Raw genomic sequence first — 16,919 nt, 5'->3', positions numbered from 1 at the left:
CAAAAAAATAGATACAAATAATAAATACAAATACTGAAGTGCAGGAAATTCAAATTCTCCCATTTTTTAAAACTTTTAGAAACAGCGAAAAAGCTAAAGCTTTATATGGGAAAGCACACCAAGTACTAGATACAAATAAAAAATAGATACAAATAATAAATATAAATACTGAAGCACAGGAAATTCAAATTCTCCCATGTTTTTAAACTTTTAGGAAGAGCGGGAACTTAAAGCTCAACCCAACAGGAAAATGTACAGACAGGCCTCAGATGGGAGTGTCGTGCTCATGAGAGCCGAGACTGTGATTGGCGGGGATTGCCGTGCATCATAGCCCACCTTTATTTACCTAGTTTTTAATGCATGTTGAAACTAAATTGTGTAATATACGGATAAAATAAAGTTTATATAAAAAAAAAAGCATTGCATTATATAAATGAAAGATATTTTTGTCAATGAAATATTTCAACCTCTGTGCATTGGCTAGTCGTGGTCGCCTTGGTATTTAGTGTAGGTGGAATCGAGCAAAGACAACGTTGCTTGAAAGCAGTGAGGGTCACTGCTTTCAAGCAACATTGTTATTAACCCTTTAATCGTTTCCAGTTTTTGGGAATTTTTGACGCTCAACTGCTTAATTGCTGTCTCAATGTCAAGGTTGTTGCCTTCAAAATCAGATTTTATACACAACAAAAGAAAAGCGAAAATTACAAAAAAATTAGGATGTCATCTGTTGCACTGCTATAAACTAAGCCACGAGCGAGCCTGGTTTGTCCAAAACAGTTGAGTGCCTGAACCAGGGAAAGCAGACTAGCCATACTCGTCCTGGACGGTTTGGGGACGGCTCAATGTTGGCGAGCTAGGCTCGTCCAAAATGTCTAAGGGGATAAAGGGACCATGCAACATTTTGGCTCAATAATTCTGGGAATGGGCTACCATTCCATTCTGAAATGCAGGGTGAGAACGGCTTTTGCTTTGGCACATTATTTTTTATTGAAACAATGAAGGAGTTTGGATATTTGTTTAGTATCCCAAATGCTCACAGTTTTTTTTTAACATTGGCAAGGACACCGAGAAAGGCAAATGTCTATGCGAGAACAGGCAGCTGGTGACTGCATCCAAAGCGGTTGGCCTTTACTTTGAGCAGCATTGCATAAAAATGTTACGTCCCTTCTCTTTTTATTCTCGTTCTTCCTCAAACCATGTTGTCGACAAATCTTCCTGTTGTAGTGATCGGTGATCCTTGGCACACCTTTAACAGGAATTGTGGCCTACTTTGTCACATACGAAACTGCCATAGCTTGCAGACACTCGCAATTTTCCCAAGACAGGTGGCTCATTGTCCTTAAAAAGTGAACCTGGAAGAAGCAGGGGTGCCCCGGTCGTTTCTTCCTCGCAGTTGCGGGGAGCTGAGGAAGCGTCACGGCTAACGACGCATGTTTTTTTGTAGCTCCCGCAGGCAGACAAGCTTTATAATCGGACCCATTACAAGGTATCTCCAATGCTGCAGGAGATGACGGAGAAGGCCAACTGCGCCCTCACCAAGGTGAGCCTTCATGTCCGAGATAGGCTTCCCAATGACCTCGGCCAGGCGTTTCATTCTGTGATGGAGGAGCGACTGAATTACCCAAAGACCGCTTGTCGGCTTGGAGAACGGTATTGCCCGTGAGATGACCCGGTCCACGGAGCCTTATGGACTCCCAACTCATTCTAAGGAAATGACCGAATCAAGACGGTTTCTCGACAAAACAAGAGAACTAGCCTCGGACGTTCCTAGCAGTCTTGGCTCGAGCGAATGCAGCACTGCACGGTGACAGCCTTCCGCGTTTATGTGCAACGCACACATAATATTCACTCTGTGCGACGCGACCGGCGCGTTTCCGCGCAGTCATTACCGACGGTACGCAGTGAGTACTCCAGCAAAAGGAAACCACGCTGCATACATTGGTACACTTCGGAGTCGGAGCGGTGCAGTTGGGCTGGGTTGACGGCGTAAACTGCTGCGTCGTTAAGTGCTCCAAGAAGTTATGCGTTGTGTCTCGTGGGGACAAAGTTTCATCGTTTTTCAACTCGCCAATGTTTTGCAGGACAGCGACAACGATGGACATATGCCATTAAACACGAGAAATTTGGTCTCCCGACCATGTCTGCCACTGTGTCGGTACAGCTGACATATTCTACACTGCCGCCTTGTGTTCTGCGTTTGTTTTTGTACCAGTAACGTCTACATATGTTAGCACCGATGGGGTCAACTGAAATACCATCCCACACCCGGGGGCATGCAGTGCCAATTTCGTTGGAGGAGTGCCTTCTAAGGACTTTTTGTCCCTAGTGTACAGTCAAGGATCTTCCCGGACCAGTAGGGCATGCAGTCTCTACTTTATAATGAAAGATTGGAACAGTACAAAAAGTGACAGATAGGATTCTAAGGTAAACTACAATGAAACTTCGAGTCATTGGACAATCAACGTTTTTTTTTAATAACAGTTTATTTGGTATGCTTTCTTTTTGATCAGCCTCCTTTCGGATGTGAGAATTACGTTTCTTCACATATGGGGTTGCAGGTGGGCAGTAGGTGACTGCAATACGAAACACCGGACTTATTTTTTATCAAATTAGTGCAAAATAACTAGTACATCTAAAAAAAAAAAAAAAAATGAGGAAAAGTCAAATAAATCATTTTTTTCCTTTTGTTTAAACCAAATATATATATAATTTAAATTACTTTACCTAAAAAAACATAATTCGTTTTTCTTGAGTCTTTATTAGTGCGGTAAATGAATTCTTCACTTTGCCCAATCGCTGAAAGCAGTGTAAAAATATGAACTGCAAATTTCATTATATCATAATGTGCAGATTAATTCAAAAAATTTTTCTTAATATAAACCGCGTCATACACAAGCACTGCATTTTGCTCGTGTCCAGCATGCTATACTTTTTTTTTTGGCTGATGTTCTTTTTAATCGAGACAAACTAAATGTACATGGAAGGCAACAAATTACACACAAACAACCTTAATAAACATATTTATGGGAATAGTTTTGTGGGAAGTGATTTTTGTGAAAAAGATGCTCTTGTGGAAAATTATCCTAGTAATATTGGTGTGGCTTAAATCGTGGTATAAATGGACACTTACAACCCCCAAAATTTGTTTTTATTTTTTGTCAGGCGATTTATCATGGCGTTAGAAGACTACCCAATCAATATTTTGAACGGGTTTCACTGTCGAATGCCAGCTCATCCGCTAGCAGCACTACACGCGTTTTTCAAAGTGCCCCCTATAGTTCCCGCACAGAGTGTATAATCATTGGCAGGATTAAAGTGGCAGGAAGGTCCGTCAGTTACCCTGTCTCCAGAGCGAGCTTTCTAGCCTTGCTCGGGCCTCGAGCTCGCAAGCGCATCCACGGCACGACGAAAAGCAACGAGCTCATGCTGGATGCCAGGCTCTAGAAAGAAACGCATTTCTCATCGCCTCGTTTGCCGTTTTTGCTACGACAAGAGCAGGTTACGAATCGGGATTGCGGTTACCACGATCAGTACGGTGTTTCCAGAAATTTAAGTTTGCGACACTGCTGATCTTTGCGGGGTGTAACGAAGTTTGAACCGATTTAGTCTGTCTTGGTGTCCCAGGAATTCTGACACATTCGTGGCACCTGTCTCCTTGTCCCGCTCTGTGCTGGTGTCGGCACAGTTGGAACATCCAGACAGTCAATAATGTTAGCTGCCTTCGCATTCCTTCTCGAAGTCAGCGCAGCAAAAAAAAGCAGACGACGAGTCCTCGGACTGGTTTCGTCGAAATCTGCGAGCCCGCAGGTATACGCTCTGTGCGGGAACTATAGGGGGCGCTTTGAGAAACGCGCGCAGCGCCGCTAGCGGAGGAGCTGGCGTTCGACCGTGAGGCGCGTTCAGCAGCCTGCGGCGCCTTTTTGCATGCTAGGCTGTGGCGGCGGAAGCGCGCACGGACAAAACTTTTGCTTTTTGAGCCGATACGTTGAGGGTGACGTTGCATGAGTGCTGGTGCAGAAGGGCGTTTAGCTGTTCTCCACTTCTTATATATTGAGTTTGAGTCGTTATTAGGGGTAATTTCTCTAGTTGCAGCCGAAAAAGGAGTCGGAGCAATTTTCCAAAAAGCGAGACGGCCGCCACCATAATTGCTCTGAGTGGTAAATTTATTTTTCTCGTCGCTCTAAATGTAGGACTGCTGGAATGTTGATATTTGGAGGCAAGTGAGATGTTCACTAAGTTTGTGCACGAAGTGTGCCAAGTTTTATTAAGGCAGCAGGTGTGAAAGTTATAGTTCGAACGAATGAAGAAATAAAGCTGTAGGGATATCCAATGTTGGACCCAAAATCTTGTGTTATAGCGGGCTGTGCAAAGTGCAGATTTGGGCACACAGGTGCTTGGACTTGCCAGCAACATGACACAGTACTTATTATACCAAAAAGAGGTGGCATAGGGAAACCAGGTGGAAATTTGGTTTGGGCGGCGTGACTCAATGGGAACCGGTTTTGGACAATGAAAGGCGGTCAAGAGAATAGCACTGGTCGTGGGAGATGGAGACCTTACAGGTAGGAAGGGACTAGTAAACTGTATACTCCCAATTGAAACAACTTTACGAAAAGGTGGTTCTAAAGCCTAGAAAACAAAGTTGTCAGCCAACACACGGTTTGGCCGTCAAGGGCTTTTGCTTTAAGCTGTTGTGTAGTAACCTGTTGTGTGAGGTGCTGATTTTCGGCACACAGGTACTTTAACATGACCGTAACTTGACACAGCACTTGTTATACCAAAAAGAGTTGGCATAGCGAAACCAGGTGGAAATTTAGTTTGGGCGGCGTAACTAAATGGGAACAAGTTTTGACCATCAAAGGCTGTCAAGATAATACCACTCATCGTGAGAGGTGCACACTTTACAGGTAGGAAGGGACCAGTAGACGGTACTTCCAGTTCAAACAACTTTGCAATAGGTGGCTCTAAAGCCAAGAAAAAAAAATTGTCTCCAGAGCTCGAGGGGTCAGCGTTTCTACATCGAAAAGGAGGCTGGTCAAGAAAGAAAGCACACCACATAAACATCCATACTCAAACGTCGATTCTCCAGTGATTCCGAGTTTCATTGTTGTTTTCTTTAGATTCATATTTGTCACTTTTTTTTACCGTTCGAATCTTTCTTCGCGAAGTACAGATTGCGTGCCATACTTGTTTGGAAATATCATCGACACGTTTGATGGGGACGAAACTTCTTTGGAGGGCATTCCTCCAACAAAATTGGCACTGCATACCCGCGAGAGTGGGATGGCATTTCAGTTCGTCCCATCGGCGCTAACACATGTAGGCGTTACTGGTACGAAAACAAATGCAGAGTGCAAAAGCAGCAGTGTAGAATATGTCAGCCGTGCCGACACAGTGGCAGACATGATCGGGAGACCAAATTTCTGGCGTCGTACGGCACGAGTCCATCGTTGTCGCTGTCCCACAAAACATCGGCGAGGTAAAAAACTATGAAACTTTGTCCCCACGAGATGCAACACATAACTATTGAAGCACCTAATGACGCAGCACCGGCAGCACTTCATGCTTTGAACCCAGCGCAACCGCACCGCTCCGACTTCAATGCGTACCAACGTACGCCGGCGTGGTTTCGGTTTCGTTTTCTCTGGGGTTCTCACTGCCTACCTTTGATACCGGCCGCGCGGCGGCGCGCCACTCGCGTCGCACGGAGTGAATAGTCGCTGCTGGTATAATCACTGCCAGAGTGAGAACGGCATCTCTTTTGAACTCCTGCAGCATGCGCTTGTGGCCTTTCTCCATGCTCCGCTCAGGTTGTACGAGGTGCTAGAGCGTCGAAGGTCTTGCACAGGGGCAGCCCGAAGCTCCTCCTCTCACCTCCTCTGGGACTATGTGGCCAGAGGGAAAGGAGGAGATGAGAGAGTACGGGGACGTCGAAACACCGAGCTCCGGTGGGGCGATTAGGGGGTAGATGTAAAGTTAGCTGCCCTCATCTCCCCCCCATTTGTCGATCGCGGAATGCCGGCAGCCGGCAACTCTTTTGCATTCGACGAGTGTTGCGGAGACAAACGCAGCTGGCTTTACGTCTACTTCCTAATCATTCTAAGTGGAGCTCGATGTTCCTATGTCCCTCAGTTTACGTCCGCAGAGTGTGCAGGGAACGAGCGTTGTCCCTCCCTCTGCCCAGTTCCTGGAGCTGTGCACGCCGCTGATGAGCAGGGACGACCGGGGCGTCATCCTGAAGCGGGTGGACGTGCTGGTGCAGCAGACCAACCTGCACTACCTCGCCTCGGAACAGTTCCGAGGCCTGGTGGCCGACCTCACGCGCAAAGTGGGCGCCGACGGCGCCAACGTGTACGTGCACCTCAAGACCCTGACGGACGAACTGCGCGCCTATCGCGAGAAGCGGCCGAAGCCCAAGGGGACAACCGCGCCGTCGGCTTCCACCTCCGGGGACGCCGCAGCCGATCGTTCTGGGGGTGCGGCCGCCAACGAGACGACCACGGACAATGGCGGAACGACGTCGGCCAACGGGGAGGAGGTGGCTGAAGACAGCGGCACCGCTGCATCGAACGAGGGGGACGTAAAGGACCTTAAACGACAGAAGCAGATTCGGCAGCTGGAGAAGCACCTTCGCGTGAGTGTGCGGCTGACACTCGCGCAAAGCTCATGACACGCAAACTTTTACTGCTCATTCACACTGGAAGCGGATCCGCGTTCGCAAAGCGGTTGCAAACACGGTTGTATAAAGATTCAGTACAATTGCATGTGCACTTGATGTCATCGAGTGCGCGTGCAATTGTACTGGATCTTTAAACAACCGCGTTCGCAAGCGCTTTGCGAACGCGGATCCGCTTCCAGTGTGAATGAGCGGTAACTCCCCGTGCTCTGAGCTGCGGTGCACTGGTGGAGCGAAAGCTCGCGTACAGAACCCAGGAACCCTGGCCTCCATCCTCTCCTCTGCCTGTTTCAATTCGGATTAGCATTGTACCGGCAAATGGTCGTGTGTCACTGCTGCATGATGTGCGTTAAAGACCCCAGGCTAATGGTCGTACTGCACTGGCTAAGTTTCTCATCTACGGCCTAAACCAGTGTCGTTACACCTCCAAGACGGGGACGGCCTTAGGCGTATAAACACAAACGTCAGATTTGGAGCTACCTGGTCTGCCTGGCAAACATTTGCGATGTTTTCTGCGGCGCATAAGTGAGTCGTGAGTTGCGGAACCCTTGAGCCTCAGTCCCTCCCCTTTGTGAAACGACCGAGAAAAGGGTCGTCTTGACGAGTTAGAGCGTGGTGGTAACATTGCAAGAAATCGAAAGACGTCTCGACCCACCTTTGTCCTTTTTGTAGGTTTCACACTATTCTTGTAAATTGATTGTCACTTGGGAATGGATAATTGCCAGATGTTGAGGGAGGGGGGCACAAATTTAAAAAGTAGCTTAAGGAAAAGGAAAAGAAATAGAATGCTACACAGTTAATGCTTTCGCATTAATAAATAATATAAAGAAAGAAAAATCCAGCACAAAGCTCTCATGGAGTGTGGTTTGTGCGGGACAAAAAGCCGTAGTGCTGAGTGAGATGGCGTTATCAGCGAAGGCGAATGCTGGGCGCAGATTGGACACGACGATGGCATCAGCGTTCGGCTCCAACTTGACTCGAAGCCGAGGGCTGACGCAGCACTCGTTTCCCATCTGTGTCCAGCGTTGGCCTTCGCCAGTGCCGCAAAAATCTGAGCACTACGGCCTTGTCTTCTAGGCAGTGTTGCTGTCCTCCACGCCTGCGCCCTCCGTCCACACCTTCACCCTCCGCAAGCTGAGAAAAGAGTAGAGAGGAAGACGCTGCACCCACAGCTCCAGCTCAATTGTACATTGCAGTATAAATATTGTAATCACTCCTTTTTCACTAAGGAAATTAATATTGCGACGTGCGTAACCTAACCAGGCAGTTTAAAAGAAAAGAATGTTTTACGAGTGCGTTGTTCCTCGGAGATGAAACAGAATGTAGAGCCATATGACGATTTTTAACGGCTACGTGCTTCGCCAGTATTGCCTAGGAGACAAAGCCTGCACATTGCGTCATTGTTAGTGGATCCCCGACCCGCCCCGAGCAGCAAATACGCCGAAGCTCGGCGACAGACACCGCAAAGTGGCAGACGCGTCCGTCTTTGTGTCGTTGCGTACTAGCGTCGCACTCGCCCTTGAGAGGGTGCAGGACGCGACGCTGATGCAAGGTAGGAGGCGCCGCGTGGATCCACTGGCGACGACGTTTGGAAGGGAAAGGCCCTCTAGGTGGCATCGACCCCCGAAGCGTCACATCGTGCCTCTCCTTGCCCGCCTGCAGAAGCTGCACAGGGCCATCAAGAAGCTCCGCAAGAAGGAGGTGGACTGGGACTCGGAGGACGACATCAACTCACCCTACATCATGGAGGACCGCTACAAGAAGAAGTTTGTAAAAGTCTGGTGGAAGCTGTGCGAGCTGCAGGGGAGGCGACCCCTGACCGGCCGAGAGGACGAGAAGAAGTTCCGCTACTCCGGTGAGCACTCGTTGGCCAAGCCTCGCCACCCCTGCGTCAGAGCGTCCTCAAGCAAAAAATGAAAGAAAAAAAAAGAAATTACAGAAAGCGCTTTGCAAGTGATGCCGGAATTGGGTATAATTCGGCATTGGTTGCCAAAATGGGACGGGATCATTACGAACGGATGAGAGCAGTGGCAGTTACGGTGGTGGTAACAACAGTAATCCAACTCCAGCGTCTACGCAAGCTGCCCCGCTTGTGATCCAGTTGTTGATCGGTTTGGCCCATTCAAAAAGACAGCTGCCAGTCTATGCAGAACAATTGGATGTGATGCAACCCACGATAGAAAAAATTATGTCTCGCAGCTCGTCTTTTGCCATCCGACGCAGTTGGATGGCAAAACACGAGCATCTTGTCGTTTGGACTCTTGGCCGCTAGAGTTTCCTCGACTGGCCGGTTGCAGAGTGAGCTCTGGCTGGACGGGTGTGTGCCATATGTACCGCCTGGCTCGTGGCGTTGGTTTTTAGTCGGTCGAAATGTCACCAGGCGCATATTGAGTTGACGAAAACAAACATGAGGAACGCACCAGTAGACAGACGGGTCGCATGGTGCCGTTGCTCACAGGAGACATCCACTCCTCACCGGTGGACGACTAGAAAGAGTGCCATTTCATGCTGATAACTGTTAGTGGGACTTCGGAGCTGTTCACATTGCGCTATGCAGAGAACTCTACTTTGCCCCTCGGCCGAGAGGTGAGGGTTGTGCCCGCGCACCAATCCAGGGATTTTTAGATATTATTATTTTGTTTCCTCTTTTGTTTTGTAATAAGTCAAACAATAATGTCTTTCGACCCCTTATCAAAAAAAGGAGGTAATTTCCCTAAGACAATAGTAAACACGTCTTGCCTCCCCTGCTGCTCCTCTTAGAGCCTTCCTCAACGTGAAACATTCTTTGGCCAAGTGTTCAGCATTTTGTGCAGCTTAGACAAAAGCGTGGTTGCGAGGCTCGACTCTGATTGGTTAACAGGGATGTCATGTGACCAGAGGGGTAAGCGAGGAGGAGCTCGACCACCTGTGCACACTGAGGGAGAAAAGCTCGCAAGTATGGAAGACTCTGGAAGATCGCCAGGTTTACGAGCCCAATTAGCAGTAGTATCGTTTCACTCTAGGAAAAACTATCAAGTGTACACATGGTACACTCTCTGACGAAGAGCGCCATGAATCTAGGCATCTGGAAGAGAATCCCTAAATGTTTGTGATGCTAGAACGGTTCACGTATGGAACACCATTGCCTAACAATTTGCCATACATTTTTTTTTGTAGGTCGAACTCGACACTTGCGTTGGTGACGGGGATTAGAGAAATCCAGTCCGACTTTTCTATGCCTCCACGCGACGGGCAGAAAGGGGAACTCCCTGGTAGCAAACCAACTTAGATTTCGAAGTGATTGGCAGCGATTACACGATTGTCTGCGAGTTTTGCCGCAAGCATAGAAGTTTGCACGGCCAATAGAAAAAGCACCATCAGCACCATTGAATACCGGTAAATAATTCGGCACATTTTTCTGAAGAAGGTTCATTAGAGACAGACGAGTGCACTTAAATAATTTGACGATTATTTTTAACATAGTAATTTATATCGTGAAAGGCCCACCTCATTGTCTATAATGAGGCTGCTTTACTAAACTTGCAAACTGCCATTCTCTACATGGGCCAACGACGCTAAACATCCGAAAAACTCAGAATTATGTAAATGAAAAACAAAAACTTAAAAAAAAAACAAAAAAAACACGGGATTGTTGTTAAAAAGAATAAACCGCGAAAAATGCCCTCAGGTTTTGCTTGGCAATAAACCCTGAAAGCGCAGAACACTAGGTATGACTGAAGTACTGCTGGAAGTACCTACCGTAAAATACCGTGCATCCGCCCATACCACATTAAGCGCCCATACCCAAATTTGTAAAATCTGAGAAAATAATAACAGTGCATTGATATGTAGAACTGATGACCGGACAAGCGCCCATCCCCCATTTTTTCATGATTATCTCAAAATTTTGAGTGGGCGCTTGCCTGGTACATTACGGTATATCTTTTTTTTTTGTTCTAAGCGGGCCCACGACTCCGTAGCAAAGAAGTAATTGGGTGGCGTCCGACTGCCTATTCCAGCTCTTTGCTAGAAGAAACAGACCTTTGATTTGTTGATAGGACTACTTACTTTGGGCCTTTACCTGATGTGATAAGAAAAATTACCTGCCAACAGGCTGACATTTTTTTAATAGAACAAGAGAGCGAGCACACTGTCGTTCCATTGCTGAAATCCCTTGGGAATTAACTGAGCTCTACTTCTCCCAAAAAAGAAAAAAATCCCTTCATACGAGAGTTTTTGCTTTCCTAAAGATTTTCATAGCAGCAGTCTGAGAAAATACTTGTATCTAATTGGTGCTGTCTTCCGAAGGCGAGGATTCAGAGCTCAAAGCTTAATTTTCGGCAGTTGCTCCTGTTGAGCAACAGTTCGTGCAGCCGAGGCACGTCCTTGAGCAGAGAGCTCGCGCCTGGAGCCTTGTAGCGGATTGTCGTGCGGGCGATTAACATGACAAAGGGCTGGGAAGCAAAAATTAACACAAAACAAATGAAAACGGGAGAGTGTAAACGACGTAAATATGTTACAAGTGCAGGAGCTACGTTCCAAGCAGAAATTAATCTGCACGCCATTTCTAGCGCTCAAGACAGGAACTGGGGCTCGCAGCCGTGTGTCTGAGACCCCTGACCTAAACAGACTGACATTACCGTGCAGGTTCCCGGTATCCGGAAATAAACGAGGGAGTGTGTAGGATGATCAACAGTAAGAAGATCTTCCCAGACTTCACGGACATCCTGGGCCTCATCAAGTCCCACAACGAACTGTCGAGCCTCGGACTACAGGGTCCCCAGATGGAGCAGATAGGTGACGATCCTTTCCACCTCCCCGGCTGTTGTCTCTGCGAAGAATCCGTAGCCGAATCTCGACCCAGGTAGCACGGTTCTTTGGGCCAAATGTTGGTCTTTGTCTGGGAATTCTGGGCCTTAAAAAGCCCAGAGAAGCCAAGATGGTGCCAAATTTGACCTTCCCTTGACCCTAATTCACCAAACAAATGTCAAAGTAAAGCTTCACTACTGGTAGTTTGGCTATCATCTGGCATCCTTGGACCTAAATTGCCAAGCAAGTGCCAAATTTAGGCTTGACTGCTGGTTCTTCGGTTCATATTCTTCGGCTCAAGTGTGACACTTTGGCTATCATGTGGTGAGCCAGAGGAAAGTCAAGAAATGCCAAAGAAAGCTACTCCGGCACTGACTAATGCCTTAGCCGTATTGGGCCCAAGTTAGGCTCCTAGGATTACCAAACTTGTGCCAAGTTAGGAGTTTCATTGTCGTGTTACCTGGGGACCCGACCGGTTTAATGCGTCATAAATTCTCCCAATCGGGTGTCTACGAAACGGAAGAGGGGGGAGGGGGTGTTTAGGGGCCTGTGGTACCCCCAAAGGGCTCTTGAGGGCCCAAAACCTCAGTCTCTCGTTCTCACAATGCCTACGTGGAATTCCGGGCGACTGAGCAAAGCCTTTTCTATTGGCAGAAGTGCCACCTTGCTTAAGTAGAAAGTTCCAGTTATCGTAGTTTCATTTGAAGATTCTGCCATAAGGCACTTTCCCTGCTTTTGCATACTAAGCGATACCAGTCTTTTAGTGTGGAAGTGTTGCCTCTAGCCAGACATTAAAACCTTTCAAAAGGCTATGTTTGGGGTCATATTTAGAATCGGTGCGCCTGAGGCCTGAAATATTTGCTAACTGCGTTGATTCCGAGGCAAAGTGGACACACTTGTCACACCTTTCAATTTTGAAAATTTACATTTGTCCAGGAGTTGAAACCTGCTTTGTTGCACCTTCTTTTTAATTGAAACAGATTTCCTTCCTCCTGACGAAAGAAAAACATAAAAACTGCGGGTGCTGAGCCCTAGGTGTCTTAGCTCCCCTTTATGCAATCTTGCTCCAAGCTGGTATGCAACTGAGCAGAGTGGCCAAAATTAGTCTTAAAAGTAATTAATTTTCCGTTACGGGCACTTTATCCAAAACTAATTCAAGGAATGCTGAACCTCCAACAAAACATTTGTTTTCAACTGCTGTATGTATGCCACGTGTGTCACCAGGCGCTCTCTCCCATCCCCAATAAAATGAATGCAACATTTATGCCTCGAAATGCATTTTGAGTTTGGAGCGACTAAGTCCGCTCACGCGCGCTGGACCAGAAATGCTGTTGAGGTTAACGGTCAAAAGAGACGTTGTTCTGCAAGGCCCCCCCTGGCCTCCTCCGTGTGCTGCGATTGGCTACAAAGAGGCACGTGGGAGAAATGGGGAAAGGGGGACTGGGAACCTACTTTGACCAACACTTGGGCCCACGACTCGCTCGCTGTATTACACTGACCTAGATGCTACTTTTAATCACTATAGACACGGAAATGGTGGGGAGGAGTTTCAGTACCTCTAGTGTGAGCTTCCCACCTTCAATAATTTTTTGGTTAGAGCAATACCAACTCAAGGCCTGCTCATTAAGTCATCATTAGTGGATCTCTGACCTGCCCCAAGCGGCAAACATGCTGATGCTCGACGAAAGTCACGTGTCCATCTTGGCGACACCGTGTGCTGACATCGTGCTCGTTGTGAGATGCTGCAAGACGCTGCAGCGGCGATGCCTGGATCTAGTACTAGCAGCGGCGTTTGGGGGGTCTTGTAGCTGGTATTGGCTGGATGCGTTGGTGAGAGACGGTCCTGTTGGTGGCGACTTCATGTTACTGAGCCAGGCTTCTGTGCCCTCCCACAGCGAAGGAAGTGTTCACGGATGTGGGGCAGGAGCTCCAGGCCCGGCGCAAGCGGGAGGAGCTGCGGCTTGCCCTGCTCTACCTGGAGGACGAGGAGGAGGTGCCCAAGGACCCCGCGGAGGCAGACCCCGAGCTCAGGGCTAGGCTGGACGAGAATGGCAAACTCTTCAGCTCCAGGATGGACGAGGTGAGGCACCGAGATTGTGCAACACCTTTTCCCGCCCATGCCACCGTGTAAGATGTACCTTTTCCACGAGGGAGCCGCCATCTTGAATGTCATCACTTCCAGTGCGGGTGAAGACGTTGTTTTGCTGTTACCACGCCGATATAAGGCATTCGGGATGAAAGCTTAATCCGTCATTCATTCTCGGTTTGCCTATCCTTTGTTATTTTACTATTTGCAGATTGAGATGAGAGTAAATGGAAAAGGTCTATGCGCCGAGAAACGAAGGGGGGGGAGGAGAGAAGAGCGCGGGGACATCAGAACGCCGACCTCTGGTTCGAATGGTTAGTGGGTGAGCCTGAAGCTAGCAGCCTTTGTTTCCACCACTGCACTTGTTGAACGCGAGAGCCAAACGCCAGCATTCTGCATTCTGACGCGTTCGACGAGTGCACTGGAGACAAAGGCAGGCAGCCTTGGGTCTACCCGCTAACCATTCGAACCAGAGCTCGGCGTTCTGATGTCTCTCCTCCTCTCCCTCAGTTTCTCAGCGCATAGGTGTGGACACCGTGTGTATCAGAGCTGCCCGATAATCTCCTCTTCTTCACCCAAGCTGCAAGCAGCGCCAGCAGATGGCTCTTTGACGTGCGACTAATGGCAGCCTGTCGTGGGCCCAGTTTCCCACGCCTTTCTATGGGAAACACGCTTCTTTCTAAAGGCGTTTTCTGGATGTGCCACATCATCTAGAACTTGGCACTTGCGCCACGCATCCTGATTAGATACTGTTACACTGCTTTGTCGTTGACCCTAGTTTTGGGCCTCAACCGCGGTAATACAGTCGAGCCCGGTTATATCACACTCGGGTATTTCGAACTATTTTTTATATCAAACACGTCAAACATTTCATTGACAATTGCTCCTATGTGAAAATCACATAGGAGCGTTGTTTTTTTTTTGTATGGAACTTCCATGGCGTGGACACTCGATATAGCGAAAAGTCCAGCCGCATCGCTTGCGTTGCGGGGCTGGCAGACCGCCAAGCCAGAATACAGATGGTAAGATACGCAACAAAGAAACAGTTCTGGAGAAAAAAATGGACGATGGCAAAAACAAGGAAAAGGGCACGTGCGCGCGTAGGGAGAGTAGGGAGTGCCCGCTGTCGGAATGGTAGCCAATGCCCTTTCCCCGAACACTGCTGACGCTAGGTGACTCCCTAACCCCAAAATAAAATGAGCAAAAAAAAAAAAAAAAAAAAGTCTTTGTTAAGTTGATTGTGTTCACAAACTCGGTTGTGCAATCGCACTTCCATCGCCTTATCTTTGTTTACCTTTTTCTTGTGCCGTTATTGCTTTGTCCATTTTTTTCCTGCTTTTATTTTTTTTGTTGCTTGCTTAACTTCTTTTTATGCTTTTTTGTTTTGTTTTGTTTTTGCCTGCTGAGCAATGTCTGGCAGTATCAATATGCCTTTTGCTCTGTTACCCTAGACCTAGTGTCTAAATAAAATAAATTCAATTAAAAAAATTATAACGCCATACATTGGATCCCTGTAGTGCGTCGAAAACACGACGGGAGCCGCTGGCTATTTCCAGAATTATCTATTGGAAGAAAGTATGGGCACTTAAAAATTGCATTTGGACCACCCAGCCGCAGTTCTTCTGTCGGACAGAAGGTGCGCAGGTACCTTTTCCCCGGAGTTCCTTAAAGGACACATGCAAAGGAAAAAGAAATTTTTTTTAGACAGCCTGGTTGAAAAAACAAATTTACAACCAAAAATAAATTTTTTAGAGCTATATTTACAGTGCAAAACGAATTTGTAGTTGGCGCCCGCGGGAGTCGCCACAGAAACACGTGGTACACCTGTTCGCCATCACGCGGTGCCGCTGTCACCTCAAATTCACGTTAGCGCCAGAAGCTGAGCGGGGTGCACCACCATTTCAACATGTTTCTCCACGCCGCCGCCACCGCACAAGTTCGTCTGCTCCGCGGCGCCGCCGCCGTCTTCTGATTGGCGCTCAGGTCTATCACATCTGCTTGCGCTTTTTCAGGAGCTTCCTTTGGGTTCTAAAATTTACTTATTAATCTTTGTTTTTTGTTGCACTCGAAACAAAGATGAATAAGTAACTTTTAGAGACCATAAAAAGCTTACGAAAGAGTGCAAGTACCACGTGACAAATAGCGGCCAGTCATGCAACAAATAGCGGCCACTTTTCCACGGCGCTCGCGGGTGCCAACTACAAATTCGAATAGCGCCGTATATATACCGTAGAATACCGCGCATCCGCCCATTCCGCATTAAGCGCCCATTACCAAATTTATAAGATTTGAGAAAATACGCACAGTATGTTTATATGTAAAATTGATGACCGGACAAGCGCCCATCTCCCATTTCTTTGTGATTATCTCTAAAGTTTAAATGGGTGCGTGCCCGGTATTTTGTGGTAGCTCTAAAAAATTTTATTTTTCGTTCTAAATTTGTTTTATGTCTTCCTTTTCTCAACCAGACGGTTTTAAAAAAATTTAATTTTCCTTTGCGTGTGTTCTTTAAGGTATCAGAACCATCGTACTTGGCTTTCTTCGGGGATCGGGGACCAAGCGTGTCGGCGCTGCGCAGCTCAAAGCACGTGGAGCGAAAGCTTGCTCCGCAGAACCTGGGAGTCCCGGGCTCAATCCCCATCTCTGCCCATTTCGATCTGGATGAGCATGGTACCGGCGTGCGCTCGTGTATTACTACCGTCTGATCCACGTTAAAGGGCAACTCCGCTCAATTCCAAAAATTTAGGCTTCCATGTGATTCACATTCACAAAGCACTACTAAACAACTCTACGTCTTCGGATTCGCGAAATGTGGAATCTTATTTGTGTAAGCCTAATTTAAACATCAGCAGATACCGAAACTGAAACTTCGGTTGCGTCAGGCAACATTGGTCTCGGGTCGTCAGAGTCATGGCACGTCACGTCGAACCACATGGTCTTGTGACGTTCGGGAGGGAGCAAGAAACCGAGCGAGGTCTTTTTTTTTTTTTTTTTTGGACGCAGGCAGGGAGCTTTGCATGGCGTGGACGGTGATGGCCCGGGGGCGAGGGGGAAGGGGAGAAGACGAAAGAGGAGAAAAGGAGTGGAAAAACAGACCGATAAGCGCGCAGGGCAGCGCATCCCAGGCGCATCCGTGTTACGGTGATCACGTGAACGCCCGGTCAGCCAACACCGGGAGGAGAAACTCATGACGTCATCGTTCAATTTCGCTCTGAGAAGTAAAAACAAACAAAACATGAGAATGACATATGCATGCCTCTGACGTAGTGGTTCAACGTTGGCCGCTCCAACTCCGTGGCATTGACTGCGCTGGTGATTGCGCCTCGCGCCGCACGCTAGAGTTGGCAGATTTCGGCGACTTGGCTCGCT

General features: G+C 47.7%; 1 protein-coding gene across 2 annotated transcripts in view; it reads left to right on the top strand.

Annotated features, from left to right (window-relative positions):
* LOC8040056 (death domain-associated protein 6) overlaps positions 1-16,919 on the top strand; it is a 38,995-nt gene that overhangs the window by 8,524 nt on the left and 13,552 nt on the right. For both annotated transcript variants that reach the window (XM_029985084.4, XM_029985083.2), the window contains 5 exons: positions 1,445-1,540; positions 6,185-6,634; positions 8,339-8,531; positions 11,303-11,452; positions 13,360-13,544. In XM_029985084.4, the coding sequence (XP_029840944.2) occupies positions 1,445-1,540; positions 6,185-6,634; positions 8,339-8,531; positions 11,303-11,452; positions 13,360-13,544 (1,074 nt within the window). The remainder of the gene's footprint in view (positions 1-1,444; positions 1,541-6,184; positions 6,635-8,338; positions 8,532-11,302; positions 11,453-13,359; positions 13,545-16,919) is intronic.

Source organism: Ixodes scapularis, unplaced genomic scaffold (genome assembly GCF_016920785.2).
Source record: "Ixodes scapularis isolate PalLabHiFi unplaced genomic scaffold, ASM1692078v2 PGA_scaffold3__209_contigs__length_174095766, whole genome shotgun sequence".
Taxonomy (NCBI): domain Eukaryota; kingdom Metazoa; phylum Arthropoda; class Arachnida; order Ixodida; family Ixodidae; genus Ixodes; species Ixodes scapularis.
The sequence above is the reverse complement of the archived record's forward strand: the minus strand, read 5'-3'. Positions and strand labels throughout refer to the sequence as shown.